General features: G+C 38.2%; 2 protein-coding genes across 2 annotated transcripts in view; one reads left to right on the top strand and one right to left on the bottom strand.

Moving 5' to 3' along the window:
- abcc6a (ATP-binding cassette, sub-family C (CFTR/MRP), member 6a) overlaps positions 1 to 846 on the bottom strand; it is a 41679-nt gene extending 40833 nt beyond the window's left edge. The window contains exon 1 of the mRNA XM_062997719.1: positions 805 to 846. Coding sequence (XP_062853789.1) covers positions 805 to 846 — 42 coding nt within the window. The remainder of the gene's footprint in view (positions 1 to 804) is intronic.
- Positions 847 to 20873: 20027 nt separating this feature from the next.
- coq7 (coenzyme Q7 homolog, ubiquinone (yeast)) lies at positions 20874 to 25666 on the top strand. The gene is made up of 6 exons (XM_062996878.1): positions 20874 to 21021; positions 22071 to 22249; positions 22612 to 22726; positions 24145 to 24284; positions 24614 to 24682; positions 25461 to 25666. The coding sequence occupies exons 1-6, from the start codon at positions 20937 to 20939 to the stop codon at positions 25536 to 25538; spliced, it is 666 nt and encodes a 221-aa protein (XP_062852948.1). The 5' UTR covers positions 20874 to 20936; the 3' UTR covers positions 25539 to 25666.
- The last annotated feature ends 414 nt before the right edge of the window (positions 25667 to 26080 follow it).

The raw sequence follows: 26080 nt of genomic DNA, 5'->3' as shown, positions 1-26080 counted from the left end.
TCTAATTCCATCTGCTGCTAAGCTAACATGCTACTGGGAATACTGTGGTTCTGTACTCAGTGTAGGGCAGTAACAGGATATTCAGTCTACTTTATGCTTGACATATTCAAGTATAAAATAGCTCTTTTCCATGCAACACTCCAAATGCAGGCTGCCAGGTCACATTCTTTTAATGCAACTGAGTAATTATTAATATCTAAAACATTTACAAAGCGTTCTTAATGAAATGTTGTGATCAAATTACACTTGTTCTATTTAAGACATAGCAACAAGATGTCCATCATGTAGAATAGCACAAACAAAAAATAAAAGTAAGAAAGCTAAATATATGTTAGCACGTGTACACATTAGATTAAACTAGATTAGATTCAACTTTATTGTCATTGTGCAGAGTACAAGTACAGAGCCAATGAAATGCAGTAGCATCTAACCAGAAGTGCAAGATAGAGATTATTGACATATATTACAGTTATATATGTAGGTGCAGAAGTGACCAAATAATGAAATGAGAAGACATCTAGTATACTATCTAGTATACATCAAGTTCATCTAGTACACTGCAACCATTTGTATGAGCACAGCAGTTTTAGTAACAGGTGTTGAGCATCATAGGGTTACTGAAGATACAATGTAATACAGTAAGCAATAATTTAACCAAATTAACATCATATGTCACAGATCACAAAAGGCTTAACAAATTTCCCAGAATTATTTACGCCAATGTTAGAAAAGTACATTATATATAAATACAAAACAATATTTAGTGGGTTTATTTAAAATTTGCCCCAGGTTCTGTTCACTCACCCAGAGAGGGTCAAGGCCATTAAGGCTGCAGAAAGTATCCATTAACTCTCCTGGTTCTGAAGCTGTCACACTTTTTGGTGTACTTTTCTGTCGCCTGATACAGGATGTGAAAGTGTCTGACTGTGTGAGTCCAGTTCTTGCTCTTTGAATGAACAGTCTTTAGGAATTTCCGTCTCTCCCTCTCCCATACACCTAGTGACTGAGCGCTCCTTGTTACTGAGACTATTTGAAAGTTGGTCGGTTTTATGCCAGCCACTTAGGTGGGTGGTTATATTCTCCCTCTCACTTTTCCCTCCTCCCGTTTACCCAGTCCCTCTTTCTATCTCTCCCTTTCCCTCTCTTCATCCCTCTCTGTCTCTCACACTCTTCCCACTTTCTTTCCCATTACATTTATTACCTAAATTAAACACATTCAAAAACTTTATTAAAACACAAGGTAGTGTTTTAATAACTTTTGGTCATTCTGGTTAATTTTGATAAGCTCTATAATAAAGATCCACACAATGGTGGCAAATTCAATGCATCTTTACATCATTATACAAATAATTCTACAAAACATTCCACTGCCAGTTCAAAGATACATGACACTTCTTGGAAAGAGGAACGCTGCCAGTATTTTGCAGTGCACAGACAAAAATGGCCTGAGCCAACTGACCTGTCCTCAAACATACACAGCCAGCTATGCAGACATACCCAAACACACAAACACAGAGCTTTGCATTAGGTGACTGGCACTACTGAAACAGACAGATTGATTTGTATTATGTCTGTCTCTTTTGAAGCTTTCAGTATTCTGTTATGAGCTCACATAAGATGAACAGATGCTAGTCATCACGGTCCAACGTCCTGGAAAAGCCAGGCAGAGTGGTGGAAAGTTTTAGGCCTAAGAAGCCACAGCCAAGACTTGGAAAAACCAATGACTGAACAAGCCTACCCATGCTATCCATGTGAGGACATGCTACAGTAGCAAATATCTGCAAAACTGTCCTTTAGGTGAAACCAAAAATGTTAAAAACAACAGTGACCAAAAGTTATGTTCAGTTCAAATCAATTTACACCTTTTCTAATTAATTGACAGTGAACCAGATAAAATTACACACTCACTGCTGGGGTAGTAACTTAACAAACATTCAAGACATTGAATTAACATGATCTAAAATAGAGCTTCAGCATTTGGTGTATATTAACTGTAGTCAGGCCCTCAGGTAGCGCAGTGGTAAATTACACTAGCCCACTATCGCTTGGATTCAGGGTTCAAATCCCCAGTGGTGCTGTCAGCCGGTCAGATGTCTACATACAGGCATAGTTGGCTATGCCTAAGAAGGTTGGAAGGGGTGGTGGGGGCGAGGCCCCGAGATGAATTGCTGTTCTGTCAAGGAGAGTGACGCCATTGCAGCCAGTGTAGGGAACTGAAGGATTGTAGCTGATAGTCCACCATTGTTAGCAATTTAGCTGATATTTAGTAACTATGGCTAACTTGCAGTATATAAATGAGTACTGTTTTGCCAGCATTGATAGCATTGTTATGCTATGCTATTGGTGTAATCAATACAAAGTTGCTGCTATTAAGTGTAAAGACATTTTGACTAAACAGCATAATGTAAGTTCAGATCCTGATGACAATGTAGCTAACTAGTGTTTACAATGTTACTGTTCATTTAAACACAAAGTTGGTATTTAATTAATCAGCCTTGTTTGCCAGCCTGTATAATTCAGACTGCTGACTAAATAATAATGCAAAACTGCTATGTGCTAATCAGTTTAATATGGATCAAGTCAAATTAAAACTAAATGACTGAGTACAATAGCTTTCACTTGTCTCCTTAGCCTATGTTTTTACTTAAAGCCTGTAGAGCAAAAAAACTGATCTGATGTTTAATCAGCGACATCAAGGACATAGGGTGCATTTTTGTTGAAACCTAGCCTTTTCAAATGTGTCACCAACAGACAACAACATGTGCACAGTAGTAAGGTAAGCATCATAGTTTTCTGGGTCAGCCATGTCTATTTACTGGGCAAACACACAGAGAAACCAAGAAATTATGCAATCTACATGAACCCAGTGATCTGTATGTAACTTACTGCAGAATGTCTGATAAGATCTTTTACATAATAGTTCATGATTTTTGTAGTAATTCACCAGCTGCTAATAAGATATACTGTCAGAGGACAAATATCATATGTCAGCCATAGTCAAGCCTAACATGGATAAACATGAAACACATCTGATCTTATAAATGTTGTCCTTCCATCTATTTTAAAAAGCATTTTGATACATTAATGGATAAATCTGAAAAAGGTTTTCAGAAATGCTTGTACAGTTCTCCTTACTTTAGAAAAAATAGTGTACAATGACAAAGTATTAGCCTCTTTCCTATATCTGCCAATTTGTCACACTTAACTGTTTCAAACTATGACAAACGTCAAACTAAATTTTTTTGTTACAAAAAAAAATTACACCAACTGACTTTCACAGTTTTTTCCTTTGTTGCTCAATCAACCAGTCAAACCAATAATACTGAGCCAGTATCAACATAATCAAACATTTAAAACTTACTTATTTACATCATATTCATTACACATGTGTGCACTGTTTAACTGGAAGAGCAAAAAACCTCAATTACAGCTCCAAATTGTATATCAGTTATGTCCTATCAGACACAGGTCTTTAATTAAACCGGCTTTCATGAGCGATTATGTTAAACTTGAACCCACTGGCCCCAAAGATCGGTGGTTTTCACTATTTATTTTTTTACAGAGCTGTCAGCGATGGTGTTGCCTACTCATATTTAAAGTGCCCCCCCATTACAGAGTGTAAACAATGCAGCAGTACTGTGCCAAACGTGTTAAACAGAGAGATGAATGGAAGCATTCTTGGTGGTTAACCATGAAGCCACCGGGGGATTGACTAACTGGCTCTACACAACAGTGTGACCAGGCTATTACATCTTAAGAAGCAGAAGCTGGAGAAAAAAATGTACCACACATGGTTCTATGGCAATAACACAGCCCACGGAACTAGAGGGGTTAATTATCTAAGTTTTGTTTACATCAAACAGTAGTTTAGGCTTGTGAAACGTAAACAGTTCTACCAGCTGGTATATCAGATGTCATACTGTTCTTGTGCTAATCGAGACCAGACATTAAAATAAAAGTCATAAGTCATAAAAATCATTGTTATAAAGCATAACATAATGAGATGTGTCAAACTAAAAAAAATGAAAAGACTAGATTTTAGAGAAAGTATACATGCATGACAAGGCAAAAAACTTGAATAGAAAAAGAAAGACAAATAAGTTATTATTGCTATGTAATATAAATGCTCAGCAAGCCCAGCTGATCTTCAAATGGCAAAAGGAAATAGTCCATGTGAATGAAGGAGGTTTTTTATTAGGGCATGAATGGCAGGTGCTTCAGACTGTTCAAATGGCTTGTGTTCCCTGACCGATCAGCCATAACTTTAAAACCTCCTTGTTTCTACACTCACTGTCCATTTTATCAGCTCCACTTACCATATAAGAGCACTTTGTAGTTCTACAATTACTGACTGTAGTCCATCTGTTTCTCTGCATGAAGCTGTTCTTCAATGGTCAGGACCCCCACAGGACCACCACAGAGCAGGTATTATTTGGGTGGTGGATCATTCTCAGCACTGCAGTGACAATGACATGGTGGTGGTGTGTTAGTGTGTGTTGTGCTGGTACGAGTGGATCAGACACAGCAGCGCTGATGGAGTTTTTAAATACCATGTCCACTCACGGTCCACTCTATTAGACACTCCTACCTACTTGGTCCACCTTGTAGATGTAAAGTCAGAGATGATCGCTCATTTATTGCTGCTGTTTGAGTTGGTCATCTTCTAGACCTTCATCAGTGGTCACAAGACGCTACCCATGGGGTGCTGTTGGCTGGATGTTTTTGGTTGGTGTACTATTCTCAGTCCAGCAGTGACAGTGAGGTGTTTAGAAACTCCATCGGCTTTGCTGTGTCTTATCCACTCATACCAGCACAACACACTCTAACACACCACCACCATGTCAGTGTCACTGCAGTGCTGAGAATGATCCACCAAACAAATAATACCTGCTCTGTGGTGGTCCTGACCATTGAAGAACAGGGTGAAAGCAGACTAAAAAGTATGTAGAGAAACAAATGGACTACAGTCAGTATTTGTAGAACTACAAAGTGCTTCTATATGGTAAGTGGAGCTGATAAGATGGACAGTGAGTGTAGAAACAAGGAGGTGGTTTTAATGTTATGGTTGGTCGGTGTAAGTAGCCTACACTAAGGGCTTGAAACAGGCCTAAATTCCTAACCCATACAATAAATGGGTCCAGTGGCTCTGCTATGCTGTTGGTATAATCAATACAACGTTGCTGCACATCAGTGGAAAGGCATTTTGACTGAACAGTATAATTAAGGCCCTACCTAATTCATGCCGTGAAAATCGGATCACGAACCATGAAACGAGCCGTTTGCCATGTAATTTGCAATTTGCTGTAAAATTCAAAATTTAAGGTTTGTGTTTATCGATTTAAAATTTTTCATTCGCATAGCATTCAAGTGATTTATGTTTATTTGTTAATTTGCACTATGAGGTGCGCCTAGCAATCCTACCGCAATTGAGTTAGCAATCGGTTAATGACCAAGACGTCGAAGTCTAAACTAGATAAAAACACTACTCAGGAAACTGAGTTTGAACAAAACTAAAATCCCAACCTAGGAATGCAGAAAGGGCTGAGTCAAAACACTGACAAGTATTTTCATATTTGGGACAGAACATCAAGCCTCGCACAGTAGCTGGATGTTCTAGGTTTACATTTAACCGTTTAGGTAGGATATGCTGTGTATTGTAGCTTCCATTTATTCTAGCATTTAATTAATGAATGTTATTTAATGACTGCCAAGAAATGTGGCATTTTTCTTTAAAAATCTGTGACCTGTGTAGTCACGAGATCCCAACCTAGCTGAACAGCTAGTCAAAATTTTGGACTGACTTGTTATGCAGCAATCTCTATCACCATCTTTACACCAACGGAGATAATGTCTTTCAGAAAAAGGTACTCTACAGTATAGTTCCAGAGAATAGTTAAATCTATGCCAAGGTGGCTGTGGTGGCCGGGCACTTTACTAAAACAACAATGGCCATAAGTTCTGTTCAGTTCAAATAAATGTACACTTTCCTTTTCTAATTAATTTACAGTGAACCAGAGAAAATTACACACTCACTGCTGGGGGAGTAACTTAACAAACATTCAAGACATTGAATTAGCATGATCTAAAATAGAGCTTCAGCATAGTTACAAGTGCTATCGATATTTGGTATTTTTATTTTATTTTTAACATAATCATTAACTGTAGTCGGGCCCTCAGGTAGTGCAGTGGTAAATTACACTAGCCCACTATCGCTTAGATTCAGGGTTCAAACGTACTTTTTGTCAGTTATTCATTTAATTAAAAACCCATCTGTATGTTCACTCAGCACATTAACCTCAACAATTCACTCCAGTATAAGAAAGCACTAAATTACCTGTCTGGGGTGTACAAGACTCTAGATTATATACACCAGTCTAGATTAAACTTCTAAAATGTGCTGAGGTGTGGCTGAGTCACTCCTAAACTCTGCAAAATAAATTGTAATATCTGGCAAAACACATTTTGTGTCAAGGCACTTTGCTTATAGTTTATATGCCAAAGACGTTGGCCAGATTCTTGCTGGCCATTTTAAGTAAGTCTTGATCCAAAAGCACTAAAAATTAATCCACACCACGTTACCACATAGTGTAATGCCCTATGGGGAGACTTTAACTACTGGGATAAGGAGCTGTATACTGTTGCTGGGCACTAGCACTAAAAATGGTTCTAGACTCTACTCCAGTCTAGAGGGCAGACACAGAGCACTCACCTCAGACCGACTCAACTCCACTTCCTTTCTATTTCACACTCTCTATCTCCCTAGGCAAAAACAGTCTGGTAAAAATAATGGTGTCATTTCTGGCCCACGCTCTGAAAAACGGGAGGGGATGGGTGGACAAATTTAGCATCGGCCGAAGAGAAAGGTGCCAAAACCATTAACGCGCTGCTTTGAGGGCCAAGCAAAAAAACATGTTTCTTTACTTTTTCAGGAGCAGCGTAGACTGTGGCTCTAAGCCAAGGAGTGGTTACTCCAGATGTGTCAGCCTACGCATGCAATTATGACTCGACTTGTTTTGCTCCGCACTTCTCCCCCTGTACCACACAACCACACTCACATCCGCTTACCCACAGCCTCAGACGTCTGCCCCCTCTTCCTCTTGTCTCACCCCTTTAGTCTGCTGGTCAGTCTATGTTCTCTAAGCAGGGTTTGTTGTCTGAAGGCTACTCTCACAGACTACTGCTATCCCATCAACATCAAACTATTTGCCACCAGTCTGGTCTGAGACTTTGCAACTAGCAACATCAATCATAAAGACATGCTAATGTAAATAATTTATAGAACCTTTCAGTTTTTTCCAAAACATATTATATGCTGGTGTCCATCAATTTAAATCTACCACATGCTACATAAGAATGAACATTTAGTGAATTCAGTTCAATATTACTTTTACTGTAAAAGACGGATTGTATTCCATGGCAATATCCAGAACCACAAGAGGGATTGTGGTCATTTGGGGATTCCCGCCTGGATGAGCGGAATACTGGAAATTGTGACATCCCACTGCATCAACAACTTTTTTAACCAGAGGAAAGTTAAAATAAAAGAGTCCTTAATTTCACATCTGTGTAATTATGTCAAGATAAAATAGTGGTCTCCTGTTGTAGCATCTTGTTTGGAGAAGTTTGTCTGAGCAAACAAGCAATTACAACCAACCATATTCTTTCAAATTTACTATGGTGGAGACCAGTGGTCTACATTTTCTAAATGTGGGGTACTGAAAACCATTATGCATGATAGACAATGCTGAATGTGTTAGCTACAGTGGTACAGCCTCATCGTATGCTTTAGGAGAACACTGTAATTAAATTTTGGAGTAGTGGAAATGCATTTTTAAAAAATCATGTTTTATCATGTGGCAGTTGGACGGATAAATCTGGGTCTGGGACAAGTCCGGTTAGATGACCTTAATAAGCCCTTCATCGTCCCATGCACCTTTGGTTAATGCTAACCCTGAAAAAGAGATTATATGAATGCCCAATCTTACTAAAGGTGAATGGAAAAGAGGTGGCACTTTGGTGTCACTGCAGTCCATTATGCAAGCCATCACTGAGGCGCAACTCTCAAAGTCTTGAAGTCTTGGCAGTGCCACCGGCCTGGCCAGGCGCTCACCAAATGCAATTAGGCATGTCTGAGGGAGGGGACACTGTAGAGAGATTCATTCTAGTGTCTGGTCAAGGTTGAGGCACAAGTGGCAGAAGAATTACCTCAGTTACCTCATATGTGCTAACATGTTAAGCCGCCGGCCTGCAAGGGTGTCATGTGGCAGACAAAGGGTGCCAAAATGTAGAGGGCAATTGAGGGTCACCAACAATACAAAATTGAAGAAAAAAATACTGTATTGGGCAATTTATGTATAAATGCCGCTGATGGATTATTATTATTTACGATTTAAAAACTGGGCTTGTATGTTTGTATGCCCTTATGTTTTGTGAGTGTACTGTACACTCACAAATAATATTTTTAGCTTGTACAGATATGTTTATAATAAATTAGTGTGTAAAAAGATGTAAAAAGTAAGAGCAGAGCACATATCAAGCATTGCTCAATGACTTTCACAATGTTTACTAGGATGCTGTGGGTTTTAAACTAAAAACAGGCACTCACGGTCCAAAATAGAAGTCTAAGGAAATCTATAAGGCCACAGACAGCTCACTGGAGCCATTCTGGTAATCTAATGGAGAATGCACCCACACAAAGCTCCACTGTGACGTACTTCCATTCATCTATGACATAAATCGTGGTACAGACTCAAACCACACAAACATGGCCTAATTTTTATTGCCATATTTTGAACTAAAAATACCTTATTTTAAAAATAACAGAATTTAGGTGTATGTGTTAGTGTTGCGATGTTTACTAGAGTTTTTCCACTAAGAACAATGGTGATTAAAGAAACATCATTAGACACCCACAGAAAAAAAGGATATTTTTTTGGTAGTTCTCTAATTGGCAAATTGGATTTGAATTAGTCCAGTGTATTACTGTTCCTTTCCATCTCTGTATTAAAATGCTCCAACTGTATGACGCTAAATAAAAAATGCATTAGATGTTTATATGTTTGATACTTTTCCGCTTGCTCCAGGTTCATGAGCAATTGGGAGGCGTATTTATTTTAGTTATTGCAGACATAACATCTGTCATCCAGATGTCCCCAGTGTTTGCCCAAATATGAACATCAATAACATCATTTAAGAACATCAGAACTTTGGACCATGACAGTTTTATTCTTAAATGTAGCATAGAAATAACTTTGCACTGGGTACATTTAAAAAAAAAAAAAAAAAAACTACAGCATTGCCACTTTCATGCTAATGTCGACTGCACGCCAGACAAAACAGTCCTGACCTATTAGCAAACTACTAATAACTGCTTAGATGCTAATAGCATTTACACACCTGGTCCTTATAATCTAGTAAAGTGTCCAGTATTTATTCTGGGCTCATATGTTCATGCATTCTCATTAAGGTCGTACCTAATTTAGGGCTGTGAAAATCGAGTCATGGGTTGTGTAATATGCAATTTGCTGTGGAATTTAAAATGTAAAGTTTCTGTTTAGCAATTTAACGTTTTTTTTTTTTTTAATCACATAGCATTCAGGCGTCTCACGTTTACTGGTTTATTTGCACTATGAGGCAGTAATTGAGTCCTAGTGTAATTGAGTGTTTTTAGAGTTTAATTTATAAAGTAGGAAAAAAATGTACATAGACATGCTATCACAAGCATAATACTTTACTGGCTTTATTGGCTTCTTTTGAGGTGCAGCACAGACTACAGATAGATGATCACGTGTGTAGAGAAGCACACTTTCCCATTGATTATGGAATCCCCAGAGGGACAAAATGCACTTTATACATAAACACATACATCAAACATTGTCAGCACACTACACCACAAAAAAGTTACACTAGCAATCCTACTGCAATTCAGTTAGCAATCGGTTAGTCAAAATGTCAAAGCAGTTAAAAACACTACTTGGGTAACTGAGTTTGGAAAACTCACAACCAATTCTGTGTTATTTTTATCTTTGAGACAAAACATGATGCCTTGCAACCTCGCTGGAAGTTCTAGGTTTAAGATCTTAAGTGCTGTGTATTGTAGCTTTCATTTATTCTATAATTTAATTCATGAGTGTTATTTAATGACTGTCGTGAAATGTGTCACTTTTCTTTAAAAATCTGTGAAATCTGTAATTTTTTAAAAGAACGATGTCCGTGATATTAAGCAAATTTTCCTGTGAATTTAGTAGGGCCCTAATAATTATACATTATCATTTGGTCACATTGATCAGTGGGTCTACTGACTTTCTCCAGTCACTGCTTATTTATGCTTCAAGTCTGTGAGTCATTGAGTTAAATCCAATTGTAGCCAGGGTTTACTAAAAACTAAGGGACATGAGGGTGTCCTCAGTAGTTGCAAGCAGCTACAGCCAACTACAGCTTAACCACAGAGCATAAGTTCACCAAACTCAGATGCAACACTTACTGTCAAGTGTCAGCTGGAGTGGTGTAAAGTACACAGCCATTTGACTCTTGAGCAGTGGAAACACACTGAAATTATGCTTCAGCATCTGGAAGTTATCATTTGGGTATGGTGGGCATCAGGGTGTTAGTCCATTGAAGAGCATCACACTCACTCATTTACTTAGTAACTGATTTATCCAGACTAGTTTATGATAAGAAAACGAGTTACACCTGGAAGATTGTGCTGAAAACACACAGACTACTCTAAGGCTTCAGCGGTATCATAAAAAAACTGAAAATTAAAATAGGTGTGAAGAGTTTTCCTAATTAACCTGTCTGCAAAACACATACTTAAATTTGTTTGTTGTCTCAATAAGAAATTGAGTTCTCCACCAGCAAAAGTGAGATCTGTCTGGACATGAAAATGTTGCAGGCTTTTTTCAGGGTTGCGCAGCCAGAAACAGGTGAGAAGATCTGAGTTCCTAGCTGTGTTATTGCAGCCGAGACAGACAAGGCGTTGTGTACAGCCACCAGACACATGCTGAATTCCCACTGTCTGTGAGGGCATCTTGTTTTGAGCTGTTTAATAAAGGCTACAGATGAAGAGACACATATTTCAGTGTAAACACTTAGGCATGTCTCTCACCATGGACTTATATAGCGGACTATAAAAGGAGCAGAGTGGCTTAGCGGCCTCACAAATTTTAATCTGAATTTAATGCTTGCTGTTGTTGACATTGCTTTTACAAGCCTGGGGGGCAACATGAGGAGACAATTAAATACTAAAATACTAGACCACTGTTACATAACCGAGAGTCATTTCTTCACAATACTATGTCTCCTCCTTTATTCTATTCTGTATGGGATTTAAAAATCAGGTAATCACCTCCATATCCTTGGTAGCATTGATTCTTATTGTGTTCATAAGCACGTGTCCAGACCATAACAGTTTCCCAAACATTCTTTATACACGGCATAGTAAACTCATACTGCCTACAAATGTACTGTATATAATAAGCTGTTAAATGTCTGCTGTCTTTTAGTCTAAACATTGGGTTAAACCTCTTCCACACAATTCTCTCTCATGGTAATCATGAACATTCCAGAGGTTTTCTGCAGTAGATGCTGCAAGGCATGCTCCACTGACATGGCTGAAAACATTACCATACCCATGATACATTATGTACAGTGTATCACAAAAGTGAGTACACCCCTCACATTTCTGCAGATATTTAAGTATATCTTTTCATGGGACAACACTGACAAAATGACACTTTGACACAATGAAAAGTAGTCTGTGTGCAACTTATATAACAGTGTAAATTTATTCTTCCCTCAAAATAACTCAATATACAGCCATTAATGTCTAAACCACCAGCAACAAAAGTGAGTACACCCCTTAGTGAAAGTTCCTGAAGTGTCAATATTTTGTGTGGCCAACATTATTTCCCAGAACTGCCTTAACTCTCCTGGGCATGGAGTTTACCAGAGCTTCACAGGTTGCCACTGGAATGCTTTTCCACTCCTCCATGACGACATCACGGAGCTGGCGGATATTCGAGACTTTGCGCTCCTCCACCTTCCACTTGAGGATGCCCCAAAGATGTTCTATTGGGTTTAGGTCTGGAGACATGCTTGGCCAGTCCATCACCTTTACCCTCAGCCTCTTCAATAAAGCAGTGGTCGTCTTAGAGTCATTATCATGCTGGAACACTGCCCTGCGACCCAGTTTCCGGAGGGAGGGGATCATGCTCTGCTTCAGTATTTCACAGTACATATTGGAGTTCATGTGTTCCTCAATGAAATGTAACTCCCCAACACCTGCTGCACCCATGCAGCCCCAGACCATGGCATTCCCACCACCATGCTTGACTGTAGGCATGACACACTTATCTTTGTACTCCTCACCTGATTGCCGCCACACATGCTTGAGACCATCTGAACCAAACAAATTAATCTTGGTCTCATCAGACCATAGGACATGGTTCCAGTAATCCATGTCCTTTGTTGACATGTCTTCAGCAAACTGTTTGCGGGCTTTCTTGTGTAGAGACTTCAGAAGAGGCTTCCTTCTGGGGTGACAGCCATGCAGACCAATTTGATGTAGTGTGCGGCGTATGGTCCGAGCACTGACAGGCTGACCCCCCACCTTTTCAATTTCTGCAGCAATGCTGACAGCACTCCTGCGCCTATCTTTCAAAGACAGCAGTTGGATGTGATGCTGAGCACGTGCACTCAGCTTCTTTGGACGACCAACGCGAGGTCTGTTCTGAGTGGACCCTGCTCTTTTAAAACACTGGATGATCTTGGCCACTGTGCTGCAGCTCAGTTTCAGGGTGTTGGCAATCTTCTTGTAGCCTTGGCCATCTTCATGTAGCGCAACAATTTGTCTTTTAAGATCCTCAGAGAGTTCTTTGCCATGAGGTGCCATGTTGGAACTTTCAGTGACCAGTATGAGAGAGTGTGAGAGCTGTACTACTAAATTGAACACACCTGCTCCCTATGCACACCTGAGACCTAGTAACACTAACAAATCACATGACATTTTGGAGGGAAAATGACAAGCAGTGCTCAATTTGGACATTTAGGGGTGTAGTCTCTTAGGGGTGTACTCACTTTTGTTGCCGGTGGTTTAGACATTAATGGCTGTATATTGAGTTATTTTGAGGGAAGAATAAATTTACACTGTTATATAAGCTGCACACAGACTACTTTTCATTGTGTCAAAGTGTCATTTTGTCAGTGTTGTCCCATGAAAAGATATACTTAAATATCTGCAGAAATGTGAGGGGTGTACTCACTTTTGTGATACACTGTACATTATGGCCCACGGCATATGCTACTTGGCCTACATCAGCACCAATTAGTCAGAGCAACAAAGCATATTGTCAGGAAAGACCAGTGATGCTTTTTGTTTATTATGATTACCCCTGGGCAAAAAATTTAATGGATTAATTAAGAGCAGAGAATGACTGGTTTTGGCTGATCCAACTACAGTGTATTAAAAACTGATAAAACATCCCTGGGGACATCCCTGCTAACAGACTAAGCATGTTTTCATACAAACTTAGATGTAGAAATAATATTGTAACAAATAAAGCATCGAAACACTGTTTATGTTTTCTCTATCAAGAGGTGTAATCGGCTGATAAATGTCTTGAGCATGACAAGATATACAACTCCAAATCAGAAAAAGTTGAGACAGCATGGAAAATGCAAATAATAAAAAAACACAGTTTACTTTCACTTTTATTTGATTGCAGACAGGATGAACCTGAGATATTTCATGTTTTATCTGCTCAACTTCATTTCATTTGTTAATATACCTCCATTCCTGCATTTCAGGCCTGCAACACATCCCAAAAAAAGTTGGGACAGTAAAACATTTACCACTTTGTAATGTTGCAATTCCTTTTCACCACACTTAAAAGACGTTTTGGCACCGAGGATACCAAGTGATTTAGTGTTTCAGCTTTTATTTTGTCCCATTCTTCCAGCAAACACGTCTTAAGATGTGTAACAGTACGGAGTCGACGTTGTCGCATTTTTTGTTTCAAAATTCTCCACACATTCTCTATTGGGGGCAGGTCAGGACTGCAGGAAGGCCAGTTGAGTACCCGTACCCTCTTCTTACGCAGCCATGCCTTTGTAATGTGTGCAGCATGTGGTTTTGCATTGTCTTTTTAAAAAATGCTTGGACATTCCTGGAAAAGATGATGTCTTGAAGGCAGCATATGTTGCTCTAAGATCTCAATGTACTTTTCTGCATTAATGCTGCCATCACAGAAGTGTAAATTACCTTTGCCAAGGGCACTGACACAGCCCCATAAAATGACAGACCCTGGCTTTTGGACAGGAATGGAGGTATATTAACAAATGAAATGAAAGTTGAGCAGACAAAACATGAATATCTCAGGTTTGAACTGTCTGCAATAAAATAAAAGTCAAAGTAAATGTAAGGAACACTGCATTTTTATTGTATTTGATTTTTTTATTTTTATTTTATTTTGCTTTTTTCTGATTTGGGGTTGTATGACACAGGAGCACAGCCCCTCATTTTGGAGAAAATATGCTGGCATCTAGACTATGTTTTCATAGGGACATCCTTGCTTGTTTCAACAAGACAATGCCAAGCCACATTCTACACAGTGTGTATTTGTACAAAACCTATTTCTAGAAATGTTGAGATATTTTCTTAAATGAACAAAAACAAGATTTTTATTCCATTTATTTAACTAAAACAAGTACAAAGAAATGACTTTTATATTTTAGCTGACTAAGTTGATTGTATTTTGTATATGTAAACAATATTCAACATGATGCCAGCAACACACCCAAAAAAGGTGGGACAGGGCAAAAAGAGAAGAGTGTGTAGAATATTTAAGCCATTTTGAAACTTTACACAATAAGCAGGTGAACTATTAACAAGTGAGGGTGTCATGATTGGTTATAAACTGAAGATCAGTCTCAGCAAGCAAACGTGTCATGAAGGGTAACGTCATGTGAGAATTGTCACAGCCTGAAAAAGAACATCTTAATAATAATAAGATAAAAATAATTTAGGTCGCACTTTGGAATGCAAAATATTGTGAAAAGATTCAGAAATTTTAGATCATGTAGGGCAAGCCCAGAAACCACTGAGAACCTGTCATACTGCTGTGATAAACATAGTGGGCTCGGGAGTACTTTGTAAAAACATTGTCCCACTCTTCAGCTTCATCAGAAAATGCAATCTGAAACTCAATTATGCAAAGTAAAGCCATGCATTAATATAGGTACTGGACTGGCCTGCCTGCAGTTCTGACCTGTCCCCAACAGAGAATTTGAATGGAGACTTTTGAAAGGAAAACTGTGACAATGATGACCCTGTACTGTTGCACACCTTAAGACGTGTTTGCAGGAAGAATGGGACAAAATAAAACCTGACTACAAATAAAAACACTAAATCACTTGGTATCCTCGGTTCCAAAACATCTTTTAAGTGTGGTGAAAAGGAATGGCAACATTACACAATGGTAAATGCTTTACTGTCCCAACTTTTTTTGGAATGTGTTGCAGGCCTGAAATGCCGGAATGGAGGTATATTAACAAATGAAATTAAGTTGAGCAGACAAAACATGAAATATCTCAGGTTCATCCTGTCTGCAATCAAATAAAAGTCAAAGTAAATGTAAAGAACATTGCATTTTTATTTTATTTGCATTTTCCATACTGTCCCAAATTTTGCTGATTTGGGGTTGTAGATAAATGCTTCCAAGTTCTCTAGGCCCAAGCTCATCTCAGATGGACCGAACGACATATGCTGTGCTTAAAGGAGTCCATGTTACAGCTTATTTTTTGGGGAAAAGTGCATCAATGTCATCAAGGTAACGTCTTTGACCAGGAGTTCCATCATTATTTCAGGAAAACAATGAGAGGCTTCATTCTGCATGTGCTTGACTGGCCTGCCTGCAGTCCAAATCTGTCTTCTATTGAAAATGTATGGCACATCATGAACAGGAAAAATAGACAACAATGACCACAGACGGTTACGCAACTGACCGCAAGCTAGAATGGATCTAATAGGTACAATAGAAAGCTCATAGTGTCACTGACTATGCAACTTGGTATGCCAAAGCAGTGTCTCTATTGACAAGAGAGTGGTGGAGGCTATGTTTTATGTAATCTCCTGAGTCTGAGAAATCATGTGATGAGACAGCTCTTCCATGTGAACCAGGGTGATCCACCTTGCAACATACAAAAGCTGAATGACCAGCTGGTAACAAATACCAAAGGACACCTTCAGATGTCTTGTGCAGCCCATGTCTTGCAGGGTCATAGCTGTTATATAACAGTATATTTAGTGAGGGGGCATTATGTTTTGGCTCATCAGTATAACTTGCTTAATACAGTGCAAATACTGAATAAAAAACCTCTATGTACGTCAAGGGAAACATATTCTGTACCCCTTAGCAGTGGGCAGACATGTTGACTCACACTAGCCAGGGGCTCGTGGTCAAAGCTGCACCACAACTATTTGCTTTCTTAACAGAACCATGAAAGAGCAGTGAACACTGCATTGTCTTCATCCACCCAAACAGTTATGCTTCAGATACAGCATGCAAATGTAACTAATGGTCTATAATAGTCTTATTTTTCAGTCAGATAAAATTCTGTTATATTTTACACCACTTTTAGGTTTGAATGCCATTTTCAGTTTTAGCTATTTGGATTCTGGTCCATTTGTAAGTCAGCTATGAATAAAAGACTGCGTAAATACTTTCATTCATAAAATTCAAAAAATATTCATTAATATTAACTCATTGACAGTTAATTATATTGTGGATTTGATTCAAACACTTTACTGAATACTTTGTAAAAGCCCCTTTGGCAGCAGTTACTCCACACAGAAAGGACCATATTTGCCCCACCTGGGGATCGAACCCATGACCTTCTTGCTGTGAGGCGACAGTGCTACCCACTTAGTGGATCATAAGATACAATAGTCATATTATAACAAACACATGCTCTTTTTTATAAAACAACTTCTGCACTATCTACACCTCCTGTTTTAGTGCATAATTTTATGATTATATTTCTAGATTTATGCCATATACTTTCTTTTTTTTTTTTTTTTTTTTTTTCAAAAGTTTATTAAAAAAATATTATTTACCCTTTATTACCTAGTCTGTTCCTAACATGTGCCCTCTATAACACGTGTAGTAGCCAACCAATTTTTTTCACACAGAGATCAGTATTGTGTTTGAAGAGTCAGGCACTGACCTTCATTATTTTCTGTCACTGTGCGGGTGCCATCGTCAAGCCATCAGAGGCTACAATGGCAGCAGCAATGAGGAATCCCTTCAGCCAGCCCACCCTCAGATCTAGCCAATCATGTCTATGTAAGGAAATCAAACACTGAATCTTAAGTTGATAAACCATGTTTTCCACACTTCACTAATTAACCGAATACATAACTGAAGTATGTTATATGCTAGTGTCAATGTTGTATTAAGGGACTTGAATACAGGCTAGTCATTTATTTGCCAATACATGCTAATACACATTCAGTCCTTTCTACATTCCACATTCAGAGAATTACTACAGACTGAATGTGTTAAAATGATGCAAATTTAGTAATGCCAGAAAAATATGGACTAGTTGCTTGACTAACTGCTCTGGCGTCTTCTGCTTTGTCCATTTAATAAGAGAAATATAATTTGTGATCCATTTTGTGTATTAGCCTTAATAAGTATGGAGTTCCTCATATAACATACAGCACAATGTTAAGTCAAACAGAAAACAGCTCTAGCCTTGAACTGATATACACGTGGAAGACTATAAAAAAAGAATAATTTTTAAGATAAGATTTTTGAGATGTCAGGGACCAAAAACAAACAAAAAAACTACATACAGCAGTGGTTTTTAGCCTCTGGGCTGCAGCCACATAGCGGAGGTCAAGGGCTGTCAATTTATTTTAAAACTTCATTAACCCATAATATAATACGCTGGTTTGTACAACATCCCACAAGCAAAACCCATTCCCAACATTTCCCCAAATAGAAACTAAGATGCTGTCAAAAAGATGCAAAAAGAGATCATTATGATGCACGAAAAGGGCAATGGGTATAAGAAGATTTTCAAAACCTTAAACATTTCTAGAAACGCAATTGGGAGTATTGTCCAGGATGTCCAGACTTATGGTGCAGCAGCCTTCCTGGTCATAAAATAATTTTGTCTAGGGGCCTTAGCAATCTCATCAGAACAACACTGCAAAAGTCATACAGTATAACCTGACGTGTCAGTGGTAACAATAAGAAGATTACTTAACAGCCAAGAACTTGTCTGGACTCCAAATGCATGCCACTCATGACCAAGAAAGAAGAAATTTGGACAGGCCTGAAGAGTAATGGAACAGAGAGTTCTATGGAGTGACAAATCAAAACTGGGACTGATTGGCCATATGTTCAACAGCTTTTCCGGTGCAAGAATGGCAGGGCTTATCCTCATGATCAAGCATGGACATAAATCAGTGATTTTGTGGGGATGTTTTTCTGATGCAGAAGCTTGTTAGCACTTACTAAATTATTAAAGGTTATCAAGGCGAAAGGATGTTCCACCAATTACTGAGGCTGGGAGCAGAATAGGACTGCAGAAGGACATTTATCAACTCTAAATTATGTTAGCTTATGTTATCAAAATTGCTTTTATGAATCAATAAATATTCTCTTTTTACTTAGATGTCCGGGCGGCACGGTGGCTAAGTGGGTAGCACTGTTGCCTCACAGCAAGAAGGTCCTGGGTTTGATCCCCAGGTGGGGCGGTCCGGGTCCTTTCTGTGTGGAGTTTGCATGTTCTCCCCGTGTCTGCGTGGGTTTCCTCCGGGGGCTCCGGTTTCCTCCCACAGTCCAAAGACATGCAAGTGAGGTGAATTGGAGACACTAAATTGTCCATGACTGTGTCGATATAACCTTGTGAACTGATTAAACTTGTGTAACGAGTAACTACATAAAACACGTTAAAATCCTAATAAACAGACTTAGACGTCCTGTTTATTTTAATTTAATTCTATAGACATCAGCATAACATTTCCAATTGCAACTGTGCAAACTCCACATATAACCTAGGTAGACACTACCTTCTGCACCTCCTTCACACTCTTTGTGGTACTTCTCTAACACCAAATTCAAGGCCTTGAGTATACAGTATGTTGTGAAACTGCTGTTTTAACGCGAGTGGACTGACCCCTTTGTTCCTGCTATAGAGTTATTTACCTGGTACAATGGCGCCACCTGTCGGTTACAAATTATCGTTATGCCAGATAAGATACCAATCAGATTAATTTTAATTTAAGCACGTCTGTTTAGTACTAGGGAAAGTAACCATACAGAAAGGACTATCTGTAATACATAGTTCACTGTGCACAGCCTGAAAACATTAAATGGTCATCAGGGTTGTGGGGGTTATGTCGCCACCTGGAAACACTGGGTGCAGGGCAGCCCCCATGATATTCTAAAAAAAAATAATATAAGTGTTAAGTCCTAATTGTATTGAGAACATTTAAACAAATTGAAACACCTTCACCCAAAAGATGTGATATTTGGGCAAAGTATCTTCCTATGAATATGGTGATCTTGTTTTAGTCAACTTGTTAATGCATAATCATTTACATTTTAAATGAGGTTAATGTTAATGAAGCCCAACTAGAATTAAAGTATGTAGGCTATCAAAACTGATACAGCCTCATAGTACCTATTACAGTTTCCGCAATTTTATATATTTGTTGGAAACGTTGGGGGCACCTTTGGTTGTGTCTGAGAGACGGATTTAGCACCATTCTTTTTGGACCGCTCAAAGAAGCTTAAAGGGGAAGAAGATTTGATGATGATGATGATGTGAAAGCAGCTGTGCATGCGTATACTTCTTGAAGAATCCTCGTTTTTTGTGGAAAACAAGCCCTGCATTAGATTGGCGCCCAGTCTGGTGCGTTCCAGCCTTGTGCCCAGTGTTTCCTTCCGCAACCTTAACCAGAAAACCTTCTCACTGTCTCACTGTGTATTGCATGCAAGCCTATTCCAGTTATAACTGCTTATTTTAATTATAATTTAATTCCATTATTCTCTAGACCAGCGGTCCCCAACCTTTTTTGCACCCCGGACCGGTTTCATATAAGATATAATTTCACGGACTGGCGAAGGCGGGAGGATGTAACAATACTGCTCACTGATTGAGAATTAGCTTTTTTCAATGCAATGAGTAGCTGCTCCCACCTAGGGGTGATAGGAGACATTAACACCCGAAATGTTGGAGTGTGGAAACGGAAGCAGTGAAAACTGCTTTTCTAGCCATCTCTAATTATGTATTCTTTCTGTGCAGCCCGGTAATAAAATGACTCACAGACCAGTACTAATCCGCGGCACAGTGGTTGGGGACCACTGCTCTAGACAATTACATTTACATTTTCGGCATTTAGCAGATGCTTTTATCCAAAGCGACTAACAGTACTGGGGCAGTATACTGTCTAAGCAATTGACCCTTGCTCAAGGGTGCAACAGTGGCAACCTGGTTGTAGTGGGGCTTGAACCAGCAACCTTTGGATTACTAGTCCAGTACCTTAACCATTAGGCCACAACTGTCCTAAAATTGAAACAAGAGGAAAGAAATTCTACTATAAGGTGAATGCCCAACATAAAACTTTGGGGACTCAACATCTTTCAAAAAATGTAAAACTACACCCACCCAACATCAGTGTTTGACCCCACAAATTCTCTTCTTACCAACTGGCACAAACTCACACGAACACCAGAATCTTGTGGACAGCAGAAGTTCGGAGGCGACAGTAAGTAATGTAATACAGTTTTACACTCCAGTACAGCTGATGGCGGTAAAGCGCGGTGTTGTTTCTCCAGTTCTTGGTATAAGAAGAAAAACTGTGTCATAAGTGTAGCATGTTTAATTTTGCTCTTTTATAAGTGAAGTATTTATCGTTATAAATTATGCATTTAGCTACAAACTGCGTACTGAAGCATGACCTTGTGCTGTTGTTAAACACAATAAAAGCCGCGACAGTTATTAATCGAGGTAAGCGTACTGCTGAAGCTAACCATTCAACTTGTGTAGATAGATAGTAAGGTCACTGAGTTCTGTACAATATATACATGTGACAGTTACATACAGTTCAATTTTGTAAATAATTTTCTATTATGAGATAAACTGTGCACCCATTTTGCAGTTGTGTTTACTGGCTTGTTGAACTATCTGCGTGGGAACAGTGCAATAACGTATACTAACTGTCTACTAGTTATATCATGTAGATCGGTTGATTAGTCGAAATACGTTTAAACTAATTTGCTGTGACCCTTAGGTTTAAGAGACAAGTTTACCCAAACAGCATCAGCCGAACAAACCCTCACCCCCAACATGACAGAGTTACTGGAACTGTAGCTTTTAAAATGTTTGGACTTGTACTGTTCTCTTGGTGAAGACAACACATATACTAAGCCTGTCAAAATCCTAGTCAGTTGAGCAGAATTTCTGACCAAAGCTTCTGCCAAATGTGCCTTAATAATATATTTTAAACACTTAGATTTAATTCACCTGTTATATTAATTCAAAATAGATAATCAGCTTTTTTTTTTATTAACTTATTGTAAAAAAAAAAAAAAAGTTTAAACTGAAATTAGTTTCTGATCTTATTTAACTTTGAACCAAAGCTGCACAGGAAGCTAAAAACATCCCTCAATCTAAATAAAACAAAATGTGTTACGTTTATTACACTTTTTAATTACTGTTTTTATTAATATGTTAGAATTATTAATTAAATATACATTATGAACTAAATTAAAATGTAAATATTTATCTATGTTTACAACAAAGGGTTGTTCACTTATTTATGTAAAAAAAATCTTTAAAAATTAAATTTTACAAGGGTTGTTTAAGTCCGTATGCATATGGTTATAAAGTACAATTTGATAGTACATTTAAAGCATCTACTGTACAAGCATATGTACTTTTTCTGTCAAATATGTGTATACATCCTATATTACTATGTAAAAAAATGTGTTACATAGATTTCATTTCAGTTGAACTACTAAAGTATCTAATTTTTGATCTTGTTGTGTTTGTAATAGTAAACAGCTACCAGTCATGTAGAAACTACACTGTTCTACCCCCACCCCGGGACAAGAAGGAAAAAGCTATGCTGGACAGCATGCTGCGGGTGGACCATGCTGGTGAATATGGTGCTAATCGCATCTATGCTGGACAAATGGCTGTTTTAGGAAGAACTCAGTCTGGTCCTCTCATCCAGGTATTAAACACATTATTGAATGTACCCATAATCCATATTTTTTAAAACAATAAAGGTTGAGTGTAATGTAGCAAGTTCTAGAACTAAATAAAAAATAAATAAAATTGGCATTGCCATCCTCTAAATCGAAAAATCTGAGGAAATTTGTTAGACTTGTGTGATGTCAGTCTTAAGATGAAATGACAAGACCCAAGATCTATTTTTCTTTATCATACTGGTAAAGTTAGTAAAAATGTTTTTATTGAAATGATAAATTTAGCACTGTGGCAACAAATTTGACCCCAACATCCAGCTAGCAAATCAGAAACAATAAAATAAAATATACCCATTTTAATGACACTGCCTAATTCTGTTATTGCCAGCACATGTGGGACCAAGAGAAGATGCATTTGCAGAAGTTTAATGAGATCTTGGGGGAGAACAGGGTACGACCAACGCTGTTGCTGCCTTTTTGGAACATTGCAGGATTTTTACTTGGTGGGTGCAACTATATAGTAACATTTTATTATTGTTAAGGCTAATGCACACTAGACACTACTTGTAATTTTGAGATTATATGGTAGTGCACACTACCAGATCAGTTGCTAATAAGTGGATTCACATTACATAATTACAGTTCTACTTATAATGTCAGACTCTTTCTCAAATAATACAATAACTCTGTTTAATGCTTTAAAGTGCAGAAACACAATTATTTTAAAAGGCAGATTAGTTAAAGGGACACATAAAAACAAGAACTAAAAGAACTGTTATACAACAGACCATTATAACTTATAAAAGTGTATGTGTTTATGTGAAGCTGTCTGTAGGTACAGTTTCCTATGCCATCAAAAGGCACATGGAAACTGGGAAAACGCTAAAAGGAAGAGGTCTGGTAGACCCAATACCACAACAGTATCAGAATGAAAGTTTCTTAGACAAAGTTGGGAGCGGGACTATAAAGTAAAAAGTTTAGAGAGTTTTCAAGATCCACCTTTTTGGGAAACATTCCACTGTAAAGCAGGTGAATTGGCAACAGGTTTGGTTAATGTTTACCTTGCTGGTAAACAAGATAAACAGCCAACATGCTTGGGTATAAAAGGAGAGTCCACCATGGGCTCAATCTTTGTAAGCAAGCAGATGGATCATATCTGACCACTTTGTACCAACCATTGTGAGAGATTTGTATTAGTTTAAAAAGAACATTTCTCAGGGAATTTGTCCAGAGCTCAGATAGTCCAAAAGACAGTGTTAGTGTTTCAGCTTGATTTTTTTAAAGGTTGGTGAGTTATTTGTGCCAAAGACAACAAGGACCATCCAGACTGTGAAAAAAAAAGCTAACATCTGTCATGTTCTGGGGTGCATCAGATTTTGAAGGGAATGCATTCTGCCATTAAGTCAGCGTCTTTTGTTGGGAAGTCCATGGTTATTTTAGCAAGACAAGGCCAAAGCTTCATTTTGTATATGCTTCAGCCACATGGCTTTGTAGTCACAGAGTGCATTTGCTTGACTGGCTTGCCTGCAGTCCAGATATGTCTCCTAGTGAAAATGTATCATGCGTCATGAAGAGGAAAATCAGACATCTGTGACCACTGACTGTTGAGCAGCTGAAGTCTTATATCAAGTAAAAATGTTAAAATCAAAATTCTGTTAACAAAACTTTAGCCTCAGTTAGTATTTCCAATTTTTAAATAATTAAAAATATAATTAATAGGAATAGTGGTGTAACAGAGTGGTAAGCAAGCTTGTCCCAAATTTTTGAGTGTGTAATTATTTGTAATGTGACTTGGCTTTAAAGTTTGCAATATGACTGATTCTGCTGATTCTAATAATAAGAAGTAGAAAAAACAGAGCTTGCATTTTAAATTCAGATTATTATTATTATGATTAATATTTAAATGTCTTTGTGTATTAAGGAGCCTCTACAGCAATGTTGGGTAAAGAAGGTGCAATGGCCTGCACTGTGGCAGTGGAAGAAAGCATCTCAGAACATTACAACAGCCAAATACGAACACTAATGGAAACAGATCCAGAGAGATATGCAGAGTTACTACAGGTATGAGATTCAAGTCTGGATGTGTATACTTTTTCAGGCATGTTACAACAGAGATCAGACAGTGACTTGCAAGAAAGGCCAATAAGTACTGCACTATTTAGTTAATATAAGGTCATTTTGTATAACATACAGTATGTAATAAAAACTAAAGCTAAAGAAAGAATGACAGTCTGGTTTTGTTTTTACCAGTTACTTGTAGTATTTTTTGCAATAAAACCCTTTTGCAAGTGTTACACGTTTCCCCACACTTATTCTTGTATGATTCTTGATTATTTAATGTAATTTTACAAATTCAAAAGCATGTCATTGACTACTTTTAATTAAACCAGGTTATAAAGGAGTTCCGTGATGATGAAATGGAGCACCACGACACTGGTCTGGAACACAACGCTGAATCTGTAAGTGTTACTGTACCTGCAGGAATTTTGTGACACAGTCATGTCAACGTTGGACGGTTGGGTGGAGCTCCACCACTGGGTGGAGTAAAGCAACAGCCAGCAACTTAACATGTGTCAGTTGAGGCATGTGCTAGTCTGCTGTCCATTTTTGGCCTGCATAGGGGGCAAGTGAAAGAGAAACTGTAACCAGGATTTGGGTTCTTCAAAAAGTTTTCACACTTTTAAAAATTCTATTTATTAAGAATTTCAAAATCACTTTTCTAATAGTCACCTTCCAATGCATTTTTTCCAGCGTCACACCAACTTTTTAATGCCATCAGCAAAAACGTTTTTTGGTGGCACATAGCCACTGATGCACCGCTGCTTTCACATCATCATCACATGAAAATCTTCTTCCCCTTAAAGCTTCTTTGAGAGGTCTAAAAAAGGTGGAAATGAGATGGTGCTAAATCCGGACTATAAGCTCTTTCTGTCAGACATGACCAATTACTACTCCTCCAGTCCTCACCGTTTCCACATATAAAAGTGTTTCAAAAACTTTTTGAAAATCCCTTGTACATTAGAAGAAAAAGGGTGTGAAGTTAATTTTAAAATATTGGTTGGCAACTCCTGTGTTGAAGCAATAAAATCAGTAAACTGTTCACTTTCCAGACCGGTATTAAGAAGCATTTAAGGCTGATTAAGAATGGAGTTGACTGTACAGTGGCATAGGAGGACAGTTGTTTTTTGTTGTGATCTAAACAAAATCTCAACTTTTTCTGTTTTGTGTTTACCTCAGGTACCTGGCTATTTTCTATTGAAGACTCTGATACAGACTGGATGTAAAGCTGCAATTTTTGTCGCTCAGCGTGTTTAAAGACTAAAAGTAATATCACTTGTTGTACAGCTGTTTTTTTTTTTTTTTTTAGTTAGTTTTTAACTGAACAACACTGAAATGACATTTATTTGACTGATTGTGGTTCAAATAAAACTGTTTATGTGAGATTTTCATGGCACAAGAAATAATCATTCATTTTCAACAACTGCATCATCAAGGTCAAAGTGTGTCTGGCACCACCCAGAAGCATCAGCCACAAAGCAGAAATACACCCTGGACAAGGCGACAGTTTATCGCTAGGAAACACACACACACACACACACACACACACACACACACACATGCATGCAACCATTCACTCACAACTAGGGCCAATTTTACCTTCTGCATGTCAGAGTACCTGAAAGAAGTCCTTTCCCAGGAACCACGTTGCCATTTTCTGACTTTCATTTTTAGAAGAACAGTAGGCAAGGTATTATATTAAAGATCCCATATGACATTGTGCTGAAGTAACAGGTTGCCATTCCACAAACACTGAAAATTTTTATTACTGAGTCATCTTTAGGCTTGTTAAGTTTCAA

The sequence above is a fragment of the Trichomycterus rosablanca genome, chromosome 6, assembly GCF_030014385.1.
Source record: "Trichomycterus rosablanca isolate fTriRos1 chromosome 6, fTriRos1.hap1, whole genome shotgun sequence".
Classification (NCBI taxonomy): domain Eukaryota; kingdom Metazoa; phylum Chordata; class Actinopteri; order Siluriformes; family Trichomycteridae; genus Trichomycterus; species Trichomycterus rosablanca.
Note: the sequence above shows the minus strand (reverse complement) of the source record. Positions and strands in the feature narration are given on the sequence as shown.